The following is a 25,312-nucleotide window of genomic DNA, read 5'->3' as shown; positions in this document are numbered from 1 at the left end:
TAATTAGATAAAACAAAAAAAGATAAACAAAATACTAAATTTTATTTTTCTTGGCAGATATCTGGACCATATTTGTATTTCAACAAAACAAATGTTTACAAACCATTTTAGAAAAAAAAACTTTAACCTTTAATTTTGCAATAATGTGTATTTAGGATTTGGTCTCCAATAAGAAGCTCATATCAACACGAAGACATGTTTTTTATGCTAACATTATGCGTGAGCAGATACAGGACGTACGTATATAAAGTGCTTCATACTGTATAAACAAATGTTAAAAAAATTAAATATAAATTAATAAAAAAAACTAAAATTTAAACCAGATTATAATTTTTTAAAACCATTATTTGGCAAATGCAAATGGTTGATTTTACAGCATTGAGCAGCATTGTTGTTTCAAACATGACGTGCCGTTAGCTTTGTGGAGGTCTGACAATGCCAGGGTTAAGATACACCACTGTAGCAGTGATGTCGTCCCTGTACATTCGAGCAAAGTCCTCTGGCAGAGCCAGCATACACGCCAGTCGTTCCTCACACAGCTCTCCATACTCTCCTGTGCCGAGAGCGTGTCTGATGAGGTGTGTGGCAGCGTTGACATCCACGGCAGGAGAAGTACGGGCGCGCCGTTTCATCAGAAGTTTGTGCAATTTACCTAATTTCATCTGCTTCTCAGATAGAGAAACGGGAGCCTGGAAAAACAAAATCAGTAAAAGGATAAGTGGTCAAATGAAAGCTGTGGGATGAAAAATTACCTATAATCTTCACAAACAGACCTGTGGGTGAATCCCACTCAGATGTTCACCAACCAGTCGCACGGCTTCCTTACTGCGCAGTTCATCCCACAACCCATCAGTGCCTAGGATTAAGAAGCAGTCCTGGGGGCGGAGTTTGTGAGACATTATCTCAGGAGTAGCATCCAAATAGGGCGGGGTTAAGTAGTTGGGTAAATCGTACTGGTACATGTGGAGAGAGTTCTGGTCCACACCAGATTTAAGGCTAGATAAGACACTCTGCTGTAACTGACAGCTCCACTTGAATTTCATGTCACCAAATGCACGCAGGGGCATCAGAACCTGAACGTGAGGTAAAATCAAAGACAGGTAAGTTAGGAGCTTCTATTAACATGTTTATATATATATATATATATATGTATATATATATATATATATAAACAATAGAACTAAACTAATTTTGTCTTTGTCTTTTATCAAGTGATGCATCTTCAAGTCCAACTAGTTCAGCATGAACTGGCATTACTATAAAATATATCACAGTCAAATACTACAGAAAAGTATAAAATTGTTGGTTAAAGTTTCACATCACAGTCATAGTTGAGAGTGTGACACATTGACACACATATTTGTAACATTTTGTCCATGTCAGCCATTTTAAAACAGTAACAAATTTGAAGACACTTCATGTGCAGTCTCTAAAATAAAAGAAGCTCTCACCCCCAACAGTCTGTCATCTACGATCACAGTGTCTTTCTCGGACGGTGGATGCTGAGCTTTGATTTTTTCAACCTCAGCCTGGTTGTTGGAGTTATGGTCCAGGGAAAGTTCTAAGGCACTCCATGAACCGTCCATCTCCCGGACTCCCAATACTGCACGACAGTCACCAGCATTTGCCACGTGAATTGCATCTGCACCAACATAAACCACACAGGCTGTGCAACCAGCAAATGCTACCTGGGTATGAAATGATAAATATATTCCTTTATTATTACAAATACATAAAAAGTTTTGTTTTGTGAAACACCCTAGGTAATACTTCACATAACGTTCTGATCATGACTTGCTGATAATCACACCTATACCCTGAACCCATCTGCCTCTCTGACTTCACATCCCACTACTGTCTTCCACTATTCTTCCCAGAAAATGAGGCCTTTGTTCATGTTTTTCACATCATCATTTTACATCTATTTAAACAATTCACTGTTAACTAATCACGAACAGATGTAACAGAAGTCTTGCATCATTACCACCTGAATAGCTGTGCTTTTCATCAGGTCATCCGAAAGTGGGACTTGAGCCTCTAAGGAGATGTCACTATCCAAGCGTTTGAAAGCACATTCTAGAGCATCATGAGGGCTAAAGGAAGGATGAGAATGAGATGGTGGTAAAAGAAATCATAATTATATATGTGTAAAAGTGTAGTTAAGTTATTGCATCTGTCTATTTACTGGTGTTGTAAATCATTAAGGAATTAATAATTAATTGACAACAACTGATTTAGTTTAAAAATTTGAACAAAAACAAACTTACTAGCTTACTAACCTCATACCGTTACTGTGTTCTTCACTGTCCAATAATTCTTGCCAAAAATCTCTAAGGTGCTCCATGTAAAATGAAGGAGAACCTGGATCATTGAAGTCTGTGTGCTGATTGTGCCACTGTAAGATAGAGGGAACAGGTCTGCCCTGAGCGATACACTTTTCAAGCCCCTCCAAGCTCTTCTTTGGCATCAGGGCAACAGCTACGTAATATAAGAGTCGCTCGTTGACAGCTTGGGCGCACGCAGATCCCCCGTGGCCATCAAAAACCCCAAAGAGCATGCCCTTAGACTGGAGATGTTAGAAGGAAATGCAGACTTAGAACACACCTAGAGTAAATCCACAAAGGTGGACACAGAGAGAGGTTAGGGTACATACGTGAAGGCAGGTTGCTGCACTGTACCGGTCTTCATTAGGTGCGTTAGCAGCCAGCTGGTTGCTCTCAAACTTCTTCACAGTACTGTGCCCTCTGCTGTCAAACTCTGGAATACTCACAACCTGAAACATAGATAACTAAACATGAAATAACATTCAGAAATGATGACTTTGCCAGGCAGACATATGCAGTTGAATAGAAAAACAATCTACTGAAACTGTGCAACTGAACAATGACTAATTCAAGTGACAGAAAGAACCAACACTGGCTCTTAAATGAAAATGTTTTTTCTTACCGGGCTTTACTCTGATTAGAGGTTCTTTACCTGCTCATTACGTCGCAGAATATTACTAATTTGGACCCGGTTTAGGTGAAGGTCAAGATCTTGATACGTTGAGAAATGTTGTCCTTGTGTGCGGTGTCTTGACACTTGACCACGGAAGTGAAGGATATCTGAACTTAAGGTTCCGAGGGATCTTGGGAGACTCTGGTACGCTGGCCAAGGTGGATAGCAGTGAGATGCTACAAGACGGATGTGCTATATGAAAAATAGTTGAGACATAAGTACTTTGTGGTAAAATCTAAATAATGTATTGAAAATGACAATTAGTGTACAGACCTGAAAATGGCTAGTAAAGGGCAATGTGACGGTGTAGCATGCTGCTTTTTGAAGAATGCTGGTGTAGACATGCAAAGTCATCTTCAATGCAACACAATCAGAAGTGTACCTTCGTCGCACCTTCGTTGCCCACTCAATCAATGTCTTTGTTAATAGAAAGACACAATTATTAAACTATAGAAGTTATTTAAAAAAACATTTCTAACCAAAAACATAACATATTAAACATTTTATATATTTTTTAAAACAATAAACACAAAGTTTGCATCACTCTTATAACTTCAGACTTTTGACTACAGGAATTAAGGAAGTTTTCTCATTTGGCACTAAAATCATAGCACTTTTAACTGCTACAGCATGGGTGTCAAAGATTGTTGAAACTGTTGAAAGTAAAAGAAATGCACAAGCATGTTAGTGATGTTTTGTCAAACATTCCATTAAATATACATTTTTTCTAATATAAAATTCTACTTCTCTGCATGAAAGGGGAAAAACATTGACTTATTATGATTTATAAGTAATTATGTTATTGTACTGACCCACTTGACATCTAATCAGGCAGTATGTGGCCCAAAAAAACAAAACATTTTCATCAGTCTAGAGGGATGTGGCTCACCACTCTGTGCTAAATCTTTTACACGAATTTTGTCAATTAATAGAAAATGTTGCTTAACTCACTGGTATATGCATATAATAGCTTCGTAAGTGACGCTTTCAAGTTCTGTTAAAATTAGATAAATGGGGGATTAATAAAACAGGTTCTCTTTAAAGTATACTCAGATAATGTGAGAAAATAAAAACACACGAATCAACAGTATTAATAATTGTCTTACCCATTTATAACCTACGAATCATTCCGCTGTCTAACGGACACTAAAATCGGTGAGAAAAAGCAACGCGCATGAGCACCAGATCAGTGCGTGACGGTGACCTGCGCAAGCTTCCGACGCTTTCGTAGTTTGTCCTTCTTTCTTTCTTTTATTGAACACCCTTACTGTTAACCTTTAAACAAAACACAAAAGGCAATGTACAAAATAAAACTGCCAATAAGAGGTAGTGGTTACTGCTAGGGCAACGATTCGAAGCATGTGTCCAGAAAACCCGGAAGTATTTAGACGTAAACGTGACGTCAGTGTAAAGCGAAGTGTTTGTTCTTAATGTTGCGTTTCATAAAACTGCGATTTTTTTTTTAAAAGTATGATTAAAACAACAAAACAATATCATGACCGAACACGATGCCATAATGTGTGGATTTTTTTCAATGGCTATAATGACGAATGTCTGTCCACTGTGACATTACGAGAGGATGCACCACGTCGTTACTTTCTTCATATTGTTGTGTGCCTCACCATCTAAAGTAACACTAAATGACATAAAACGACAGAAATTAAATAAATAAAACGTACCTTTAGCCTGTTATTTTATAGGCGACAGTTGAACATGAAAATACAAGCAAAGGCAGAATATTAACTCTTTTTTGGGGGCTGAGAAACGAACTTGTAGCTCTTCTGCTAACATCACAATAAATTAATCTATTTCAATTATTGTCCATTTAAGGCGGAGCGAGGCTGCCACTGACGCATATATTTGTTATAAAAATTAATAGCACCGTCAAATGACGCACTAACCTCTCATTTGTTGTGAACGCGCACAGAGTTGACAAAATACTACGTGAAAAAATGTTTTTTTTATATGATAGCGATTTTTACTTTTAAGGTAACTTCACAATTGTTTAGATTTACACCGGAAAAATTGCTCCCTTGTTGACCACACGTAATTTAATTCCTTTGTGCTTGTAATGTGTATTTACAAATCGTATACAAACGACATTTTGTCATTAACACATTCCGGTTAAGTCGCCCTTATTTTTACAGACGGTATTAGCTCAGAAGCTAATTCGTCAGCACCACATAGCAGCTGAATCGTCAAGTGATTAATTGAATTCAATTTTATTATAAACTAAGTTTAGTTGTATATAGGGCGTGATGGATAAAAACGAAGCCTACGACAAGAGGCCAAATAGTAAGTGTTCTCTTTTAGTTAATGTATAAGTCGGGCTTTTTTTAACATGTTTTCATTTTTCCTAGGTGTTACAGTGGTTTGATTTACATTTATTGTGGATAATACGATTTGCAGCTACATCTAAATTTTGTTTTAAGCACTGTATTTTATACATTCATAATTTAATTCAAGACAGTAAAATGTTTTCTCTAAAATGACTTGTTAAAGCTATTTTAATATTACAATACATACAAATACATTACAGTTTCATTCTATATATTTTTTAGGAAAATGCAGTTGTACATGCAAAATGTCAATAAATGGTTTAAATGTGATCTTATATCATGGTATATAAAAAACAAACCGCTTGATGTGACTGGTTAACAATCAAGGCTACATTTATTTGCTGTCAGCAACTAGGACAGATCTCAGTATGCTTCTGGAGTGTCTCAAGTTTCAAATGAAATGCCCAGAGTTACAAAAACAAGCTCTTCTTACCATTCAATCAATCTGCGAAAACAGAGGTAATTCTTGTTACCACACACGAGATTCACTGTTGGAAAAGACTGGTTATATCATCATAAACACATGGTTGTGTAATGTTTTTATTTGGTCTGTTTTTTAAATATTTCAGAGGATAATGTGGACCTGTTAAGAGAAATCGGAGGGGTGGCATTTGTGTACAACCTTTTTAAATCCAGTGTTGTTCATGCAGATGTCAAGGAAACAGCACTCTTTACACTTGGGACTTTAGCAGAAGCCAACGGTGAGCATTTGCACACATCAGTGTAATTATATTTGGCTTGCAAGATTATATTTGGCTTGCAAGATCTTATATAATGTGTACCATAGTTGTCCCACCAGTATTTAGCTTATATACTGGCAGGATTTATAGTATTAGCGGTATATCTGTTTACGCAAAACTAATGAAAAATTCAACATTACATATCTGAAGAGAAGGGAAAACATGCACATTTGTTTTGTAACAAACTTGTATTGTAACAAAAGGCATGTGTAGCTAATATTTGGACTGTGCTGTTGTGTTGTAATGTTGTATCTGTAACTTTCTCTATTGGTGATGTGTTTTTTTTTTCCAATTTCAATAGTGTTTTGTAAAACTTCCCTCTGCAAAAAAGAGACTTTTGCAGACCTGGCTGGATGGCTGACAAAAAAAGACATTTCACTGACACAGAGGAGAGTGGCCGTGTATTTGTTGTCTGTGTTGGTAGCCAACAACAGTAAGGGATTTTTAAATTCAGGTTCAGATTCTTAATGGATTAATGCATTTGCCTTCTAATTTTCTTTTTTTTGTAGTTCTTTGAATATGGAAATGTAAAGGGGGAAACTACAAAATTCATCAATCTGATATAAGAATTCAGAGTGCATGTTGTTTGTTAAACTCTTTTTACTGGTGCAAAATCACAGAATCAGGCCAATCTTTAGCCCTAACCAGTGGCTGCATGAATGGTCTACTGGAACTCTTCAGGTACATTTGAATCATAAAAAGGTTCATCAGTGCAGATATACTCATAGGTTTAAGATGTATGCATAAAATAAGCGAATAGTAAATGTTCTTGCAGGACAACCTTTCCTCTTCCTGTGGACACTTCTGCAGTTGTAGATTATGATGCACACACCCATCCATTGTGGGCATCGGTGTCTAATGGTCTTTGCGGATGTGTTAACAATCCTCAAAATGGTAATACCTGACGTGAGTATATAATCATCCCTTGTGAAGCATCACCACTAATAACATGAACACCGTGTTTCCCATTTTTCTGTCTATATTTCAGAAGACGCTCAGCTTATTTGTGTAGCCACTTTTCCAATTCTGAAAATCTGGCTTAAGGAGGCTTTGACACACCTAGAAATATTCAAGACAATTTGTTCATTCATAGCAATGACTGTGGCCAACAACAGTAAGTCTAACGTTTGAAATAACTAAAATAAGATGTTTAGTACTGTGATTTAAAATGTCTTATTTTTACACATACTCAAATTATTTGTTCTCTTTGATTATCTACAAATTTGTTTCTGCAGCATCAGTTCAGGAGAGTTTTCGTACCTCAGGGTGTTTGGAAACGATCACACTTTTATTGCTTCAACTTGTTCCTGATGCACAAACGAGCTTGGTGCCCTGCCAGCTGTCTGCCACTATATCAAAGACCTTGTCGGCTTGCATCAGTGAAAACTGTACCTATCTCACACAAGCACATACACACAGATGCAGTTTGGGTCTACAACCAAATCGTTTCTCCTAACTACCTGCTCTCCTCAGCTGCTTTGGCTTCAGATCTGGCTCAATATGACATTGTGTCCAAACTCCTCCTCCTGCTGGCCAGCCCAAACTTGAACCCTGAGGACACACTCTCGGTTTTACTTACCCTTAGTTACTGCACTGAGTCCTCTGGTAAGACCTTTATTTGATGTACTGTATATTTTCTTTCACCTCTTCCTTACAAAGCTGCTCCCAATACCAATACTTGTGTGTGATTTTTTTTTTACACCCAATGAAACACATGACCGATACTGAACATATAACAACTTTTCATTTTTCATTTTATAAATTAGTCATTAAAATAACTTCATAAATACCTTGTGTATCAAGTTACCCTTTTAATTTATAAATTAGTTGTGATACTTTATGAGAAATCAATAGTCAATTGATACTTCTGTGAATATTAATATACCAATACTACGGAATCGTTACTCCTATCACTATTATGCATCTTCCTTTCTGCAGAGGAGCACCAGTTCCAGCTGGTGAAATGTGGAGGTTTGGGCCTCATCATAAATCTGCTCACAGAGGACCACAGTGAGGAGGTCAGGAAAGCAACAACATTCATATTGCAGAACTGCAAACAGGCCAGTAAGTCAGATTTCCTCATTTGTGTGCACCATATAAAGTAACTATCCCATGATCTTAATTATAATTTAAGATTGGAGAATTTTTTTTTTTGGAATTTACTTTGGAATTTAGAATACTTTGATTATATTTTGGCAGTATTAAGGTCCTGGACCAGATTCAGTGAGATAGAAGTTTTTTATTAATAGTAAGCATGCAATGAATGGTTGTGATTTTAAAGCTCTAAGGTGTAATATTTGATCCTTTTTCCTCAACCTTCCCATGACCATTTACTTCTACGTTGAATTGAGAGGGATTCATTCTTGGCAGCTCATTTTACAATTTCCCTAGTTGCTGATGTTTTTGTTTCCCTTTGAAGCCATGTTATTGGCAGAGCCCACTCTGACATCAGGGATTACGGAGGATATAAAAGCAGAACCGCTTATCAGCATGGAAAGCATGAAAAGCTCAGCCGTGGACGTTCTTTACAGAATTAACCAACTGGAGCGGAAACAAGCCAAGGTGAGACATTGATGTGTGCTCACATCTCACTTAATGAAACATCTGGATTGTCACTATCTATTGATGTTTAACTCCAGGAGGCTGAGCAGCAAGACCCACCAGCTACACCTGAGAAGAAAGTTCTACCTGTTCCATCCTCAGTCTCAGCCTTACATTTGCAGCCTATGAAAAGGACCCAAACCGTCCTTTCAGCACACACACAACCGAGCAGGCATAAGGAGGAAGACAACAATACTCATCCTCCGTGTGTAAAAAATGTAGCAATGAAGGAGAAAGATGGGTACCGGAAAAAGGCGAGCTCCAGGTCAGGTAACTGTAAGGACAATGCAAAAGCAAGCAAGAGCAATGGGGAGTCGTCCGTTCTCTCGAATACCACGGCACTAATGTCTTCTCATGTAAAGTCACTAGATGGAGGCAGAGAGCCAGATATTGCAAACGGGTTAGTAGCGTTTACATCTACGTATGTTTCTTTACCAGGTTCAGTGGTCAGTATCTTTTTTAGATGTATTACTTCTTCTTTAGTCAGAAATTAACGGTTCCAGAATCAAGGAGGCAGAAGTTATCCAAGAAAATTAAACATGCTGACAAAGGTAGAGATATCGTCATGCCTTCATCTTAATTTTTAATGACTGTGCCAGACGTTTGGCGTCTTTTATATGTGATTGTATGTTTTAATTACATCTGTAGTGTTAGTGCCTTTTTCTTTTGCCTCCCATGCACGATATGTTGACTATGCACTCCCTTCTATCCTCTAACAATATGGTCAATAATTTAGAGTCACAGGACAAGAAAAAGGGTCATACGAGGACATTCAGAGAAGAAGACATATCGCTTCATTCACGGTGCACAGGTACTGGATTAATCACAGAATAGTGCAGCATTAGTGATGATTAGTCTCAAGATGCTGCAATAATATCTGAGTATTCTTTTATATAAATGTTAACTAACATTAACTAACTAAGAATGGACCAAACGTCTCAGCTGTTGATTTTGCTTGAGAACTGATTAGTTCAGTCACCTCTTATGTATATGAATTGCAGTATAAAATATTACAATGTACCCTGCATAAGCTATAGTTACAAAATGACTGTCCTTCTCTGTTCAGGTTGCATGCTGACCTTTGAGGAAGTGACCAGTCACACCTTTTCATCTCTTCAGAGCTCCTTCCATCACTGCTGTGACATGCACAGGGCTCTCCAGGTGGCTACAGACCGATTCAGGACTGGTCTGTCCAGCCTCCTCGTGGGAACGGACGGTGTGTTTCAAAGAAGACCCGCAGAAGTAAGAGCCTTCATCGTTTTAAATCTTGTAATTATATTTTACTAGAAGTCTAGAGTTTTACAGTCTCCGTTTTTTTAATTCTCTTCTTACGCTTTGATTCATAAGACAAAAATTATCACTCAGTGACATCAGGGAGACCAATAGTTCTGTTCGCAAGTTGAGATGTTTCCTAATATTGAGATTGTGGTGTAACATGTGTGACATGTTTTGTGTTCTCTGTTTCAGTTGGACCTTGCTGCACAGAGAAGGTGAGGAGGAAGAGAAGGATGGGGGCCTCTGAGGAAGTGTCGGATGTTGGACACAAGTGTGCGTGGTGGGAGCAGTGTCCTCTGCATTGCATATTGGCAGCGCACAAACACAGAGCACAGGTCATGAATGTGAGTAAATATAAATATATAGCATATAAAATATAGCAGATGAACTACAGACTATAGAAATATCACAAAACAAAAACAAATTTGCACAGGAGGAGATTACAAAAATACTAATACATAGTAGTATCCAGTTAAGAAATGATTTAGTGATTGGTATAATTAACAAAGGGGTACTAATGACAGAAAACTGGTTTGGGTTAAGCTCTTCAGACTCATTAAATCATTATGTGTTTTGAAAGGAGATTTAATAGGAATTCTTTAGTTGTATTATTTTTAGTTTTTCTCACAGCCTTGTTCAATATCATTACACCTGTATTAGAGGGATTGACTTATGCCCTGAGTTTGGGGAGATTTCTCCGAGCTCGTCTCTGTTTGAAACCCTGTTCTAAACCTGCCATTATAGTTGTTTTTAAATGTTCTTGGTTCTCTCTGTGTTGATTACTTATACTTATCTTATTAAAACGTGAAGAACGTTTCTAACTCTCTATTTGCTTCTGTTAAAGCTTGTATTTTGTATTTTCTTCATGTACAAAGTTTAGCAAAGAAGACAGTAAAACATTTATTCATTTGTTATTTCCGCAAAAGCCAATCCCAGGCTGTCCTGTCTCCGTTGCCTCCTTCTTGGGAAATATTTTTGATTTTTTTTTTTAACCTCACAGTGAAGTCTGGTGATTGACTGATGTTCAAATGTACAGTTGTAGGATATGACATCATAGAGTGGAACCTCGGTTTTTGAACTTTCCAACTCACTGCCCCCCCCCCCCCCCCCCCCTCCCCTTTTTCTAGTTTCCTTTCCCACAGGGTTGGGAGTAGATGTGGTTCCTGTTGAAGTTTAATATCTATGTGAACACTGTTTGCACTGTGCAGCTTTTTTGTAGCAAAATTTCCATTTACCCTAACACAAATACTTTGATTATCAAATTGAATGTTTACAACTGAAGCTTTGTGGGCATTTGGCTTACCCAAAGGACTCCGATTAATCACATGGTAGCTGTGGATTAATCTCAGTTAATCAAGATTTACTATGATGGTAATCGATAACAATGTATCAGGATAATTCAAGATGAATTAAAATTCATATGGATCAGCAGTTTTCTGTACAACCACCAGTTGGAGAAGGACAATTCAACTGTATTATTTTATATTCAGTGTTATGTAATATTGTTATTTCTTATTCCCTGCACTTGCAGAAATTCTTGTGGCATTCATTTAGTTTAATGGCATCTTTCTTGCCTGTTATTAGGGTAAGAAAAATGAAGAAAATTAATTAATGTGAACAAAAAAATCACCAGTACATTTCATGTAGTAATTAGGAAATTAAAGTATTTATTTACACAAACATTTCTGTGAACTCGAGTCACATCAGGCAAAAGGCACGTGTGGAGTCACACCCAGAGAATGTATGTATGACAATCAAGGCTGAACACACACTGGTTCCGAGAGCTAATGACACAATGGTAATGTCCTGTTGCTGTGCCTGTGAAAAAAATATAAGCTGCATGGTATGATAATAATAATATAATACATATTATTTCATCGGTAAATCTGTCTGCAGACTTACAGCAATGACTGCCACATTAGTGTCAGGGCCTGATACGAGCTGAGGTTTTTGCCCACTCATATAGGGTCTGCATTACGATGTATTTGTCCTTTTTCTTGCATATTATGCACATTGCTGGAAGGACGGGGCCGAGTGTGAAATCCTGAATTTTTCGTGCTTCACAGAGGCTATATGCATGTAGCAATGTTATATTTTGAAGATACCGCTTGATGAAACTCCACAGGCAGCCATCTTGATTTTCTGTTTACTAAAAGGTGCTAGCCTATTGGTGTAGTCCTGTCACGTGTCGACCGTGCCACCTATTGCACACCAAAATCTTTTATTGCGCCCCAAAGACGCCAGTTCAGTATAAAATGCCTGTTTCTAAAAAATGGGCTGGATTTTTTTACCACGAACTTTTTGCTGTAAGCTTAACATAACTCCTTCTTTTTATGAACTAAAGATTGTGTAGTTCGCAGACGTCGGAGTGGAATTCAATTTCTGAAAGACTTTTCGTGGTTCACTTTACGGCCTATATGCACCTACTACGGGTTACATATTCATTTTTTTCGAATCGTTTCGTTGTTACCGTAGATCTAAAACAACTGCGCATTTAGAAAATCGGGGCGGCTGTGTGACTGTAGTGGCGCAGGTAGCTACCTCGTCATATACAGCATCTCCAACCTAAAGTTGCTCCTCTATTATGGACAATATTGAATGAACATCTTATCCAATCAGGGGGCGCTACCAAAGGGGCATGACTATAAACAGCCAGTTGGAATTCAACTAGGATATCACGTGACCAATGTTTCCCTTCTGGAATTACGTCATCACATTGTCTTGTATTCTAGTGCTAGGTCAAATAACAGTGTTTACTTCTAAGAATCTTTACACGTTTTGTTAACTTTAAGCAACACCGGCGGCTCGTTGAAGAAATCAACGGACTTTCGACTGCTTAAAAGAGACAGGTATAGTTCATGATATTAATTGTCACAAACGTAATTTCTAGTAAGACAGCTAGCTGCTAAATTATGTTTTCGAAGCTAAATTTTTGCTGTTATTGCTGAAATCTATTAAGTATGTTCCTCTAAGATTTATTTGTTGCGCATTCTTCCTGTTTAAAATTAAAAAGTGCAACAAAAAACAATTATTAAACCTTATAAAAAGGTTAGCATAGCACCTCATGCTTGAATTCATTGTCACTTTAAAATTTTATTTTTCTTGTCGTTTCACCTCCATTTCATTTTTTCTTTCATTACCAGGGTTTTCAAAAAAGGATTGTGTAGCTCATGTTTTCTGTGGAGCATAAACTTGTATAAACTGACGCGATGAATAATAGGTGGACTCCTAATACCTGTTTGAAAGTAAGCCGTGTGTTTCTTATCTGGCAAACAAGGGGTCAGAAGTTACTACTATCACTTCCTTTGTCTACCACTTCTTACTCCAGGCTTCATGTACGACAGCGTGTTTGTTCCAAAGTACGCTGCCTCACCTGGAAACATGTTCACCACCTGAGTAACAGAAGCCGCAAAGGATGGAGATTTAAAGTCTCCCCACTTAAACCGAATCTTGGACTTCACACTAGCACTTTGTATTCAAACACATCCACGTCACGTTGGTCTGCTAGTCTGAGTCAACAAATGTCACGGGTCAAGAACACACTGAACACAGTTTCAAAAGCTGTGAGTGGGACAAGTACAGAATTTCTGTCAAAAATTACCAGGCTGAAACCTAATTCTTTATCTGCTTTGGATAAAGCTGAGATCCATGTTGAATCATTACCACAAGAAAAAGAAAGCAATGTCTCAACAACTCCTGCTTCCTCTGATCCTCCCTCCTCTACATCCACTCCACCCAAACCTAAACCACCTGAACATCATTCTATTTCTGCCACTACATCCGTTAATACTGTTCTAAGTAGGGGCAAATTTAAAGAGAATGAACCTAAACACAATATTCTTCCAGTCAACACAAGCTACTCCATTAAAGAAGAAGAACTTAGGAGCACCGAAAACAAGAGCACATCTTCCAAATCAACCACAGCACTTTTCCATCCCAGCTCCTTTGCGGTCAGTCTGGATGAGACCTACAACTACCTGGCCAACCATATCAACTCTTACTTTGGCAGCCTTGCAACAACTCAGGACAAGAAAGTGGACAATATTGACTCCCCTGTTCTCAGTCAGAGTCCGCGAACAAGTGACCCAATGCTCAAGTCTGATATGAGAGACACAACCACAGCTAAAATTGAACCCCATTCTTCTAAGAAGGGTTTTGGACATTACCTGTCTTACTCCGCTCCAAATGTGCAAGCCTTTGTTGGGAACTATATCGTTCCTCTTGTCCCCAAGTTCAGGACAGGAGAGTCCAAGACTGCTTCAGTTAAAGAGAAACCTGTGGATACACAAGTGACACAGGCTGAGCCCACAGTTAGTAAGGAGCAGAGTACAACTGAGGAGAAGGCCAAGAAACTTCTTCTGCAAAGAGAAAAGGTAGGAGCAACAGAGCCACATTATTAATCTAGTCTGTCTTAAGAAATCTGTGTTTGACACATAAGAAAACTGTATATTTAGTGTTATATGGATGCTGGTGCCAGTATTGATTGCTCTTGTATATTTGTGCAGACAGATGTATATTTTAGTCAGATGTTGGCAGGTTACCACTGCCATCTTCTCTATATGTCCAGCATACCACTGAAGTGTATCCTGAATTCTGGGAATCTGTTTTTAAAAATAGCCACACTTGCAATGATATGGGGCTAGAGACAATCTACCACATGTGGGCTGAGTCAGTCCTTTATGTCACAACGACACAATCATCTCACGTTGAGCTAATGCTGAAGGCTCAAAATCTGAAGCTACTTTACAAAAACATCAATAGATAGATTAACAAAACTTTTTGATGTTTAATGTTATAAAAGTAATAACACAATTTCCTCATGGTCAACACCACTATGTTTTGCATTAACAGTGTTAGCAGGTTCTTCAACCTATGGTAGTTATTGTTGTCAAAACATAGTGATATTATTTTATTTGTGCAACAGTTAAAATCAAATTTTTTATTTATATACCTTTATATAATGGCTGAGTGTAATGGTTTTTATGTTTCACTCTGAGGATTTTGATCAAATCATTTTATATTTATACAATTTATTTTGTCAGAGAGTAAGTATTACCGCTTCTTTTATGTGTGCCCTCTCCTGAGAGTATGAAATGTTGTCTTAATAACACCCTTATGTTATTGCCTACATGTGGGATCACATTAGACTCGGTTAAGCTAGTCGTGCCTTAATGATCACCGAAGGCCACCATATGTTCTCCTACGTGCTGAGATAGACAGTTTATTTTTTATTGCGCTCCACATTATCAGTGTTTTGAAAGTAGGTCCCTCTGGAATCCTGACAGTCAGATATGACTGCCTGCATATTCTGCCTCAGATAATTGCCAGGGTGTGTGTGGACAACCGTACCCGTGCTCTGGTCCAGGCTCTACGTAGGGCATCGGATGTTCGAGTTTACATCAACAGAGTGGAGGACTTCAGTTACCATCTGCTGGAGTTTCCAGAGACTCGTGGTGTTGCTGTCAAGGTGAGATATTTAAGGCTTCTCTTTGATTTCTCCTGCAGAATTATTCAACCCTTGCTTTGCATGATACTGCTCAAGCATTCTGTATGAACATAGTCCTAGCAATTAATATGGAGAATTATATAAATGTGTGAAATTTGCATTGGGTGTAAAAACTCTGCTAATTCAATATGAGAACTACAGCAGACAAAAGTATATAATTCATTCATATATATATATATATATATATATATATATATATATATATATATATATATATATAATAATCAATATGAAAAATAATCAATATGAAAAGTATACATTAACATTTCCTTAAATTTCAGTTGCTTTGATGACACTTTAACCTTGACATCTTGTGTTGATAAGCCAATGAAACTTTCCCACAGCAGACATTAAATGTTAATTCTGACTCAGCTCTTCTTTCATATTTTCCCTTATAGGTTTTTGGCAGTGTTGGTAGTACTCCTCATGGTAGATTGACAGTGTGTTTCTCTTATTTATTTTTTTTCTTCAGGAGAAGGTCATTCCCTGCCTCCTGCGTCTGAAGCAGGCCAGTGACCCGGGTCTGAGGGCAGCCGTCAGAGAAGCCCTTACCCTGGTGGGCTACCACGAACCTGTCAAAGGCCGTGGCATACGGATCCTCTCCATAGATGGAGGAGGTTTAAGGTACAATCAGCACCGTGCTTCCTCTTTTGTCAAATTGAAGTAGGTGTTGTTTACTGCTAAAGAGCCTTTTTGTGAATTGCAGCTTTACAGCATTGAGCCAAAAACATTACAGGATATTTTGAAAAGCTTCCATTACATTCCACTACTTATTTTTTAAATTTTGAAATTGTTGTTATTTTAGGGGACTTTTGGCTCTTCAGGCTCTACAGAAGCTGGAATATCTGACTGGCAAACCAATTTATAAACTCTTCGATTATATTTGTGGAGTCAGCACAGGTATGTTATTCTCATCCTTCAATCCCAATGTCCTTTTGTGTGGCCTGTACACTGACTCTCTGTGTTTATCCTGACATTCTGAGTTTTTTTTTCTTTTAAACTCAAACACTCAAATGTCTACCCTTCGAATACTCATATCAAGAAGGTGGTTTTCCACTGGTTTTACAATTGTTGTAAAAAGGCCACTGGTTTAACTATCTGTATTAAGACTAAGACTGTTATATGTAGGGTTTTATCTTGACTTTGTCTTACAGGTGAAGATTAAACCTACATTGTATATACATATTAATATTTATTTTATTGATATTCTCTACATTACTCTTGAATAATTATTTAATCATCATAAATAGGTATTGGTATATAGAGGATGGATTGATCAACAGAAAAGTATAATATCTGTATTTATCGGGGAAATGCTGCTTTTAATTCATTTTCTTGTATAAAAAAGACCACATGGTGGTGCTGTTGACTACTGAGATATCTGCTCCTCTGCTGTCATTTCACAAGAGATGGACGGTCTGTGTTTTACCCTCAGAACACATTGCTCAGTAATCATCAGCAGAAGCTTCTGTTTGTCCCCATTTCCCAGCAGTCCTCTCAGACTTAATCATCAGCAGTTGGAGACGTTTCACTCTAAGATTCAGTGGGTGTTGAGAGAATGCCGTGTAATCACTCTCTCAGATCAAGTTATTATCACACGTGTTAAAACCATCTGGGCCACATCTGGCTGTTGTGATCAGTGACATTACTCAGGCAGTCCTCAGTTCTGTCCCTACTGTTCTTTTGTGTTCAGTTAATGTTGTCAAGAGACTTTAATGGTCAAGAGAGTTGAGGTCTATTTGTCTGCACTGATCTAATCATGTCAGTCTTATGCCACATTATGGCTCATCCAAGGATAATGTTTCTGCTAACCGTAAATACTCAGGTTTGCCAGAATTACATCAACACCGTACATTTACCAGAACAATGACCTGTAGTGTTACTGAAGTCATTTCCGCTCTGTTTCCTCTGCTTTGTTACTACATAAAGTCCTCTTAAACAAGGATTCTCTCCTTGTTTAAGAGTTCGGAGCTAATCATTCATTTTCATCCTCCTTATTTGTTTCTTTTCAGGTGCCATCCTTGGGTTTATGCTGGGTGTGTTCCAACTCCCTCTGAGCGATTGTAAAGATATATACAGGAAGTTAGGCTCCGATGTTTTCAAGCAGAATGTGATCGTTGGCACAGTGAAGATGGGCTGGAGCCATGCTTTCTACGACAGTGAAGCCTGGGAAGGCATTCTCAAGTCAGTTCCTCCTGTGATTGTGTTATAAAACACAACTGTTAAAATATTGATATAAATATTTAAATTAGAAAAACACCACTGACTTAAATGGAACATACATTTTTATTCCAGTGCCAAAGCATAATTTAAAATTCACCAAACCTGGATTTAATGGTGTCTAATTTTCACTTGCACAGAGAGAAAATGGGTTCAAATCTGCTGGTGGAGACTTCCAGAAACCCTGAATGCCCCAAGGTGAGTTAGAAAGATGGTCTGACTTCTTCTTCCATCTGCTCTAGTGCTGACCAGGAAGCTGTTGCTTCACTACGTTGGGAGAAATCACACTCTTCTTTGAGGCTTCCTTTTCAATCCCAGTCTTGAAGTTTTCTGCAAGAAACATGAAATGAAAATACACCATAAAGCCCTTTGAGGAGGAGGAAGGTCGTGTGTAGGATTTCATACCTGAGCAGACTGTCTGAGGCTCAGCAGTAATATTACACTGATCTGCCTGTGTTCTAGCTTACATGTCATTGGTGCTTTTTCTATTTATTTTATTTGGATGTGAATGCCAGCATAAATGTTAATCTGCTTTACTTGTAGGTGGCAGCAGTGAGCACCATTGTGAACCGGGGTGCATTGAGGGCCTATGTGTTTAGAAACTACAACCTTCTCCCTGGGGTCCGCTCTCACTACCTGGGGGGCTGCCAACACCAGCTCTGGCAGGCAATCCGAGCCACCTCAGCAGCCCCCGGCTACTTCCAAGAGTTCACCTTAGGGAATGATCTCCACCAGGTCAGTGCCATTCACTAAAGCTGGAGTGAACTTGATAGGCTTGAGAATTCCAGGTTAAAGTCTGAAGGTCTACCTGACAGTGTTTGTCAACAATATGACCTGTACTAGTTAATGTATCGGCTTAGATCAGTGCTGACGTGACTGAGACTCGAAAAGAATCATTACTATTGACCGTAGTTCAACGGTGCAGGCTGCGTTTATTGCAAATCTCAAAACTGATTGATTTGCAAAAGCGTGTACATCAATAAGTGTTTTTTAGTAAATAGAAAGTTGAGCCTCTCAGCCACAGAGCTGAGATGGAAGAGGTGGATGAACGCAGCCTCAGGATGTGGGATGTGTTTTAAACTTAACCCTTAACATTACAAATACTGATAATATTTGAGTTCATTATACTCAAATAATGAGGTGAAATTAGTCTCTATGCTAATTTCACCCTAGCTTCATAGAATTGGTGGATTTCAGTCATTACTGTGCATCTTGACAGTGGCTTGTCAATCACACATGGAGAGTTGCTTGCACAAAAGTATCAATCAGTCTACTTTACCTTACAGTTGACAGCTGTCAGTTAGCTTCTCAGATGTACGCTCTACTACCCTGCACTCCGTGAGGTCGGTATGACACAGGACGAACACTCGACCTGAAGTTGAGATGTTTGAAATGAGATTTTACACTAAAGGTTAGAGCAACAATGCCCATCATTCTGGCATGTGTTAAAATCCTTTTAATTTTAATTAACTAATAACACATCAATTAAAGCCATAATTTAAAAAATAAATAATTCAGAGTTAATGTTAAGCAGCAGCAACACGGACTATTTTTAGTTATGAGAAAAACACACCGTCTCTTCTTCGTCACTATAAATAGTTCTGTTTAGAAACATTTCCATATTTCAGAGCCCATGCTTTTTTCTTCCCTTTATTCCAGCTTCCTCTCCTCACCTCACATTCCCACACTTCTCTAGTTCTCTGCGAGAGGGAATAGTGGGGGCTTATCACTGGTCTGCTGGATTCAAATGTTGAACAGGCTGTCGATGCCTGAGACTTTGAAGGATTTTGAGAAGCCTAATGAGAAAAATCCTTTACAGAGCCAACACAGGGGAGGATCTCAATTTCTGTCTCTGTCAGTGTGTATTTCCAGTCAGTTACATTTTGAGAGGAGGAAGTCGAGTCACACTGTGAGACTCACTTAAATCTACCCTCACTAACCAGGTATGCATTAGCAGGAGCAACATAACAAACCGGCAGTGTGCTACAGCTCTACTCTGATCAATATGCATCTCTGCGTTTTAGTTTTAATGCAGGAGCTTAGTCAGACCACAGGAGAGACAGCAGATTACACATAAGAAAATAATACTAAACAAGAACCTGGTTGTTATTGACACCCAGTCAGGAGTTGCACAGTGGTTAGACAAAGGTAGACATAAACAAAACAGCAGGTCATTTATTTCCCACTCATGTGTTCTTGACTTGTTGCTGTCAGATCACGATATCCTATTGAATTATTATTCAAGTCAGAAATGCGGCATAAAAATGTCAAATCCAACAGAGACTTGGCAGAGCCACGAATAAATGTGTTTGCATCAAAGTCACTGTTCCTGGTGCACCAGCTGCCACAGTCTTAATTGAAAGCTGTGTCAGTTGTGTAGGTAAATGGGGAAGAGGCATGGAAGTGAGTGAAAAAGACTGGCTGATGGGGAAAAAAAAATCCCCACATGTGGTGGGAAATTTCCCTCGCCTGCTGTCGAGCAGGTCCTGTCCTTCGCTGAGATGAATAATAAATTATCCTGGTGTTGCTCTTTCCATGCTACACGCGCACACACACCTTTGACTGCTCTGTACTGTACCAGTCTAATTAGAGGCAGATCGACAGTCTAATTATCAGTTGCTACACCAACTACGTTTAGTCAGCGGGAGAAAATGAGGCCCCGACGTTAGTTACATACAGTTAACACATCTGATGGAGATTCAGCTATTTCTGACTGAATAATTATTTTCATAGTGTTTACATTTTTTTTCCTAAAGTATTCCTCTTGTAAAATACCCTGGTAAACTTTTCTTCCAGGATTTACAAAATGTACATTATCCCTCTGCTGTAGTGTAAACATAACTGAATTTACAGTTACATTAAAGATAACTGAAATGAAGTGAAATGACAAGTTAAATTAAAAATATATAAAATATACACTTTGAGAGTTTTACACTTGCCTGAAGATATTCTTTCTCAATGTAATTGGATTTGCTCTACAAAATAATTGGTCCTTTTACTACAGAACATGAATGGCTTAAAGGATTATTTAAACTTTGATATGATTTGAAAAGAAACTTTTTAACTTTAGGTCAAAGTGTATTTAAATTCTGATTAGTCTTTTTACACTGTAAATGGATAATCCTCATCTATATGCTATACAATGCAGTAATTTATTCTTATATACTCTGATCAAATGTGTAACTTTACTCCATCCACCCTGACGTGGTGGGAATGTGAAACACTGCTGTTCATTTCACATTTGTGCCTCCCCTCGGGGCACCAGAGCACTTGAAGTAGGTGCAAAACAAGGAAAAAGGGACTCATGTGTGGAACGACTTCTGGAATAGATTGACTTACATGAGCTGGAATAGATTGATTCATTTTTGTCAAGTAGCAGAATGAAACAGAAGAGAGGCCCTCAGTGTTAGACATTAATGTGTCATCTCTGTTGCATCACTGTCCTGTGGTCCTCTGACCAGCCACACCACACCAATGACTTTACACTTCAGCCATTTGAAACTCTTCATGAGCATAACACACTGTCTGTGTGATGTCAGGATTCCCGTAAGAGAACGTCATCTCGCACAAACACCCACGTCGTTTTCCATTTAATTTGAGCCTCAAACAACCAACCCTTTATATCCAGAGCAGATGAGAGCTGCTGTGCCTTACGCCGAGCGAATGCTTGAGCATTTCAGGAAATCTGTGACAGTTTATTAATACCTCTGTGGTTCTGCGGCCTGGAACAGACGTCTGCCAATGCATAACTTCAGAATCAGATCTTTAGATACAGATTGACTGAACTAGGGGACATGCTACTCAGGGCAATCTTGTATTCCTTTATAGTCAAGGAAGCAGCTCAGCAGTTCTGTTATCAAATCCTCAAATTTGCAAACCACAGCCATGGAATGGGATGCCTAATTTAGACTAGAACAAAGGCAAAAGAAAAGAAAATGCATAGAACATTAGGAAAAGAAGGAGCCCCGTATTCCAGTTGATGGCTCTCTGTGTTATCTTCAACCACGAGAGAAGTACAGAGATTTCACAGTGATTTTCACAGTGAAGAATGGTGAGGAGGACCCAGTTTTTTTTTCTTCGTTGTTGCTATGGTGCTTCCTGAGGTGGTGGGGAGGTATGAGAGCATGTTTTGTGCCCATTTCTGCCAACATGTAGTGCAAAGCATTGGATCAGAGGGCAGCCACCCACGGCGCAGACTCTTGAGAGACATAACAACGTATCAACAGAAACGCTTATCACCGTCTCAAATGGAGGAGGTCACATCAAGAGGCGCGCAGTTTTGTTTTTCTTTTCACTGTCACTGATGAATCACAGAGGGACTGAGTCATCCTTTATCTGCGAAGGCTTGTCGATAACAGTGGCCATGTCAAAGTGCTGTGTTAAAAAACATATAGCCCCATCCTACTGTCCTTTTTCTCTTTGCCTTTTCCCGCAGAAAGGGGAAGTTATTGTTACTTGAGTTCAAACTCGAGTAGAAAGAAAAGAGTGAGACTCACAGACGAAAATGCAAAGCTTTATTCTTCCTCATCTTATCTCAGCTCGGTACTCCAGAGTTAAACCCTCCGAGTTTGGCCTGGAGGCTGTTGGAGGATGAACCTCTGACTTGGAATCTTTGTCCCTTGAGTTCACATTCCTAAACATGAACTACATATCTCACTGCCACTTTAAATGTGCTTCCATTGCTACCTTTACTAATACTTTTAAGTAAAAAATATGTTGTTTTTTAGTGATGGAAGCCCAATTCTATACCAATGCTAAGAAAGTATTGACTTTGTAATAATGCACAAGAATATTTTCTTTTCAGTATTTGAACACATTTTTGTGACGATTGAATTAACGAGTAGACATAGTAGTAGCCCCCCCCCCCCCCCCCCTCCCCACCTCATGCCATGCTTTTATAACAACATCCATGTTCTCTTTCACGACATCCACAAATCTTCTCTGGGCTCTCCTCTCCTCTGATGGTGTTGTTAGTAGAAAGTTCACCCTCAACGGCTGCAGCTGGCAAAGATGAGTCATTGTTTCACCACACCAGTTGTACATATCTATGTGGTCATGAAGGCACCGTATGTGTGAGAAGATAACTGTCTGCAGTAGGTCTTCGACTGCCTCGGGCGATCCTGTGTTGACAGCCTGGGAAGACGACTTGTTTCACATCCTGACCTTTGGGAGCGAGGAAGAAAAAAGGCAAAGAGAAGAACTGGTCGATGTAATCAGTTAATAGGGCATGGAGACCTTTGACTTGGCCTGGTGGCCACTTTAGAGTGACACTCACCAGACTGACACCTCTGTCAGTCTTCTCCTCACCAGTGACATTGGTAGCCTTTTCGTGAATCGGATGCTTTTAAGGCAGTTAATTATTCCCAACAAGAATATTTGCATTCGACATTACTTTGCCAGTTGGTAAATTCATGCATTTTGCAAGATTTACATGGCTTTTATATTTTTAATTATGGCAGCCCGACTTTATGATCCGTCAGTGGTGAACTACAGTTGTTGTTGTGATTTATCTTTTCTTAATGAATCATTTGAGGGAAGCTGCCCTCATTGACAGAGCTTCTTAATAAATCATGACATAGCTGTGGCCCTCGGTCCACCCTGTCAAAGAGGAGTCAGAGAAGAAATTGTGATGACTACAGCTGCACACTGGGGCTGTGGTGTGAAAGCTACACCAGATTGAAGACTGAACAAAACAGCACTAAAGCCAGTGCCCATGTGTTACACTGGGAGAGAAAGGGTGTGAAATAAATACACAGTCAGTGAAGAGGGTGAGGTTTGTTGTCCCAGCCAATGGGAGCTGACGTACACTGAATACCCCCAGTCAGACAACGGCCACCATGAAGATAGGTCTCTAGAAGTCAATGGCAAGAATGTATGAACTTTGGATCGTGTCTAATATAGATCTTAAAATGAATGATATGAATTTCCTTTGATTATTTAATTTATTTTATTCAAATGGTTTCACCTGCGTATCCTCAATCTGCCAAACTCCTCCTCTACTCTACTTTAAAAACAATACAATTCCCTTTTATCCAGGGTTCTCATGTGTTTTGACAGTTGGGGTAGAGATGGTAAAGGCAACTTCCAGTAGCACCTGAATAATTGATTCTTAAATACTCCTCAGTTCTTTTTTATTTATTTTGTTTTACAAAACTTTCCTCCAGTCACAATAAAGAGCTTCCAGGCTGACAAAGAATGCTTTTCTCTCTGGGCAAAACTGTCGACTACCAGTTCTGAATTTCCTCAAGCAGGTGCTCTGAGGTCGAAACAAGTAACAGAATTCAGCTCCCTGCTCACAGGACTGTTGTGCTAACTGTGTGTGGCCTTTAATATTACATACTTTGGGTTGTTGTGCAGAGCTGGTCACTGTTCCTGTGAAACTGGACGTCTCTGTCAGCACAAAGAACCCAGGAACAAACCCAGACTGCTGCCCTGATTTAATCCAAGTTACAGAGAACGAGGACAGTCAGGCTGGAGCGAGTCAAACCCCAGGGCTCCTAGAAAATCAGCCATTTAAAACTAAAATTTTTCTTTTTTTTTTCTACAATTTTAACCAATATGGATGTTGAATTTGGATAAAAATTCCATATAGATGTGGAGCCTAACACCATTGTCATTTGTTATTTGCTCTGAACCACTGCTAGATGGGACGCATAAGTGATGTACACAATACCTCCTTGTCCTACTGTCATGAATATCAGTACTTAGACATTTGGGCATATCCACATCCATTGTTTATATAGCCACTGAAAAGGTTGTTTTGCTTGCAATACCACTGCTGACCACCTGGCTACAGAGATCTCAGTATGTTCAAAATCAACAATATTTTCATAAAATACTCAACTATATTTCTGTGATGTCTTAAAGTGTCATTGACCAGAATGAACTCATTACTCACATTTCTGGTAGTCAGTAAAAATATATATTTATTCAACTAAATGCTGTCCTAGCAGTAAAGAGTACTCCAATATAGGAGCTGCAGCAGTTACTGTATTAAAAGAGACAATTCACTCACACAACCCCCGCTGTAACCAGAGCTTTTACTCCATGCACTGCCCTCAGTCTAACTACAATAGTCAATTTCCTTGGCAATTATACATCCCTGGCCTTTGAATTGATTATACCATTTTTTAGTCTATCTTTCTGAGTGATTAGCAGACCCTGGGCTCTGTAGGCAGCCCACATTTTCTCCATCAAGGCCCGTGCTCCCACACATTTCCACGTAATTGTCATTGGGCTGTGACACCGCGGTGCACTCAGAGAAGGGGCGGTTCCCTCCCCCTCCGCCACTGGCCTCAGTGTGTATGAATCCATGAGACATATGCTGCCAGAAACACATAACCACATTATTGTATGCACTGACTTGGAGCAGTCTTGAGCTTTCAATCAGAAATGCACGCACACTCGATTCACATAAACAAGCCATCTTTCCCCTGGAGTGTCCCAGGACCCTTGGGGTCTTGGAGCTCCCACCCCCAGCGTGGCCTCCTTAATGAGGACTGTGGCCCCTGTGTGTTTGATCCTGTTGCCAGCGCACAGCCCCGCGGCCCCTCAGCCTCATGCCTATTCAACAATCCCTACAGTCTAAGCAGTTACCCTTCCCCCCCCCCCCCCCTCAAAACAAAACACAAAAC

At 39.1% G+C, this 25,312-nt stretch overlaps 3 protein-coding genes across 7 annotated transcripts in view; 2 read left to right on the top strand and 1 right to left on the bottom strand.

Moving 5' to 3' along the window:
• Nucleotides 1-43: 43 nt before the first annotated feature.
• On the bottom strand, nucleotides 44-4,812 carry pdp2 (putative pyruvate dehydrogenase phosphatase isoenzyme 2). 3 transcript variants are annotated; one of them, XM_008311926.3, is made up of 10 exons: nucleotides 4,104-4,655; nucleotides 3,949-3,991; nucleotides 3,271-3,414; nucleotides 2,977-3,189; nucleotides 2,654-2,773; nucleotides 2,280-2,566; nucleotides 1,988-2,093; nucleotides 1,452-1,688; nucleotides 774-1,073; nucleotides 44-689 (listed from the first exon to the last, which is right to left on the bottom strand). In XM_008311926.3, the coding sequence occupies exons 2-10, from the start codon at nucleotides 3,958-3,960 to the stop codon at nucleotides 414-416; spliced, it is 1,695 nt and encodes a 564-aa protein (XP_008310148.1). In that variant the 5' UTR covers nucleotides 3,961-3,991; nucleotides 4,104-4,655; the 3' UTR covers nucleotides 44-413. The 3 variants fall into 3 exon arrangements, with proteins under 3 accessions (XP_008310148.1, XP_008310150.1, XP_008310149.1); XM_008311928.3 differs by lacking the exons at nucleotides 3,949-3,991; nucleotides 4,104-4,655 and adding an exon at nucleotides 4,677-4,812; XM_008311927.3 differs by lacking the exon at nucleotides 3,949-3,991 and having other exon boundaries at nucleotides 4,104-4,654.
• A 398-nt stretch (nucleotides 4,813-5,210) lies between these two features.
• On the top strand, nucleotides 5,211-11,049 carry terb1 (telomere repeat binding bouquet formation protein 1). The gene is made up of 16 exons (XM_008311923.3): nucleotides 5,211-5,292; nucleotides 5,685-5,795; nucleotides 5,906-6,037; nucleotides 6,378-6,509; nucleotides 6,697-6,757; nucleotides 6,852-6,970; nucleotides 7,065-7,190; nucleotides 7,312-7,464; nucleotides 7,550-7,681; nucleotides 8,015-8,140; nucleotides 8,496-8,638; nucleotides 8,716-9,077; nucleotides 9,161-9,228; nucleotides 9,414-9,488; nucleotides 9,744-9,919; nucleotides 10,145-11,049. Exons 1-16 carry the CDS (start codon nucleotides 5,256-5,258, stop codon nucleotides 10,169-10,171), a joined length of 1,980 nt encoding a protein of 659 aa, XP_008310145.1. The 5' UTR covers nucleotides 5,211-5,255; the 3' UTR covers nucleotides 10,172-11,049.
• Nucleotides 11,050-11,620: 571 nt separating this feature from the next.
• The window catches only part of LOC103380114 (calcium-independent phospholipase A2-gamma-like), a 17,025-nt gene continuing 3,333 nt past the window's right edge, over nucleotides 11,621-25,312 (top strand). The window contains exons 1-8 of one of the 3 annotated variants that reach the window (XM_025056245.1): nucleotides 11,621-12,801; nucleotides 13,281-14,325; nucleotides 15,270-15,419; nucleotides 15,931-16,082; nucleotides 16,264-16,358; nucleotides 17,471-17,642; nucleotides 17,819-17,876; nucleotides 18,222-18,413. In XM_025056245.1, coding sequence (XP_024912013.1) covers nucleotides 13,474-14,325; nucleotides 15,270-15,419; nucleotides 15,931-16,082; nucleotides 16,264-16,358; nucleotides 17,471-17,642; nucleotides 17,819-17,876; nucleotides 18,222-18,413 — 1,671 coding nt within the window. In that variant the 5' untranslated portion in view covers nucleotides 11,621-12,801; nucleotides 13,281-13,473. Of the gene's footprint in view, nucleotides 12,802-13,095; nucleotides 14,326-15,269; nucleotides 15,420-15,930; nucleotides 16,083-16,263; nucleotides 16,359-17,470; nucleotides 17,643-17,818; nucleotides 17,877-18,221; nucleotides 18,414-25,312 lie in introns of those variants that run through there. The other 2 variants (XM_008311930.3, XM_025056246.1) reach the window with 2 other exon arrangements.

Source organism: Cynoglossus semilaevis, chromosome 6, assembly GCF_000523025.1.
Source record: "Cynoglossus semilaevis isolate Cse_v1.0 chromosome 6, Cse_v1.0, whole genome shotgun sequence".
NCBI lineage: Eukaryota > Metazoa > Chordata > Actinopteri > Pleuronectiformes > Cynoglossidae > Cynoglossus > Cynoglossus semilaevis.
The sequence above is the reverse complement of the archived record's forward strand: the minus strand, read 5'-3'. Positions and strand labels throughout refer to the sequence as shown.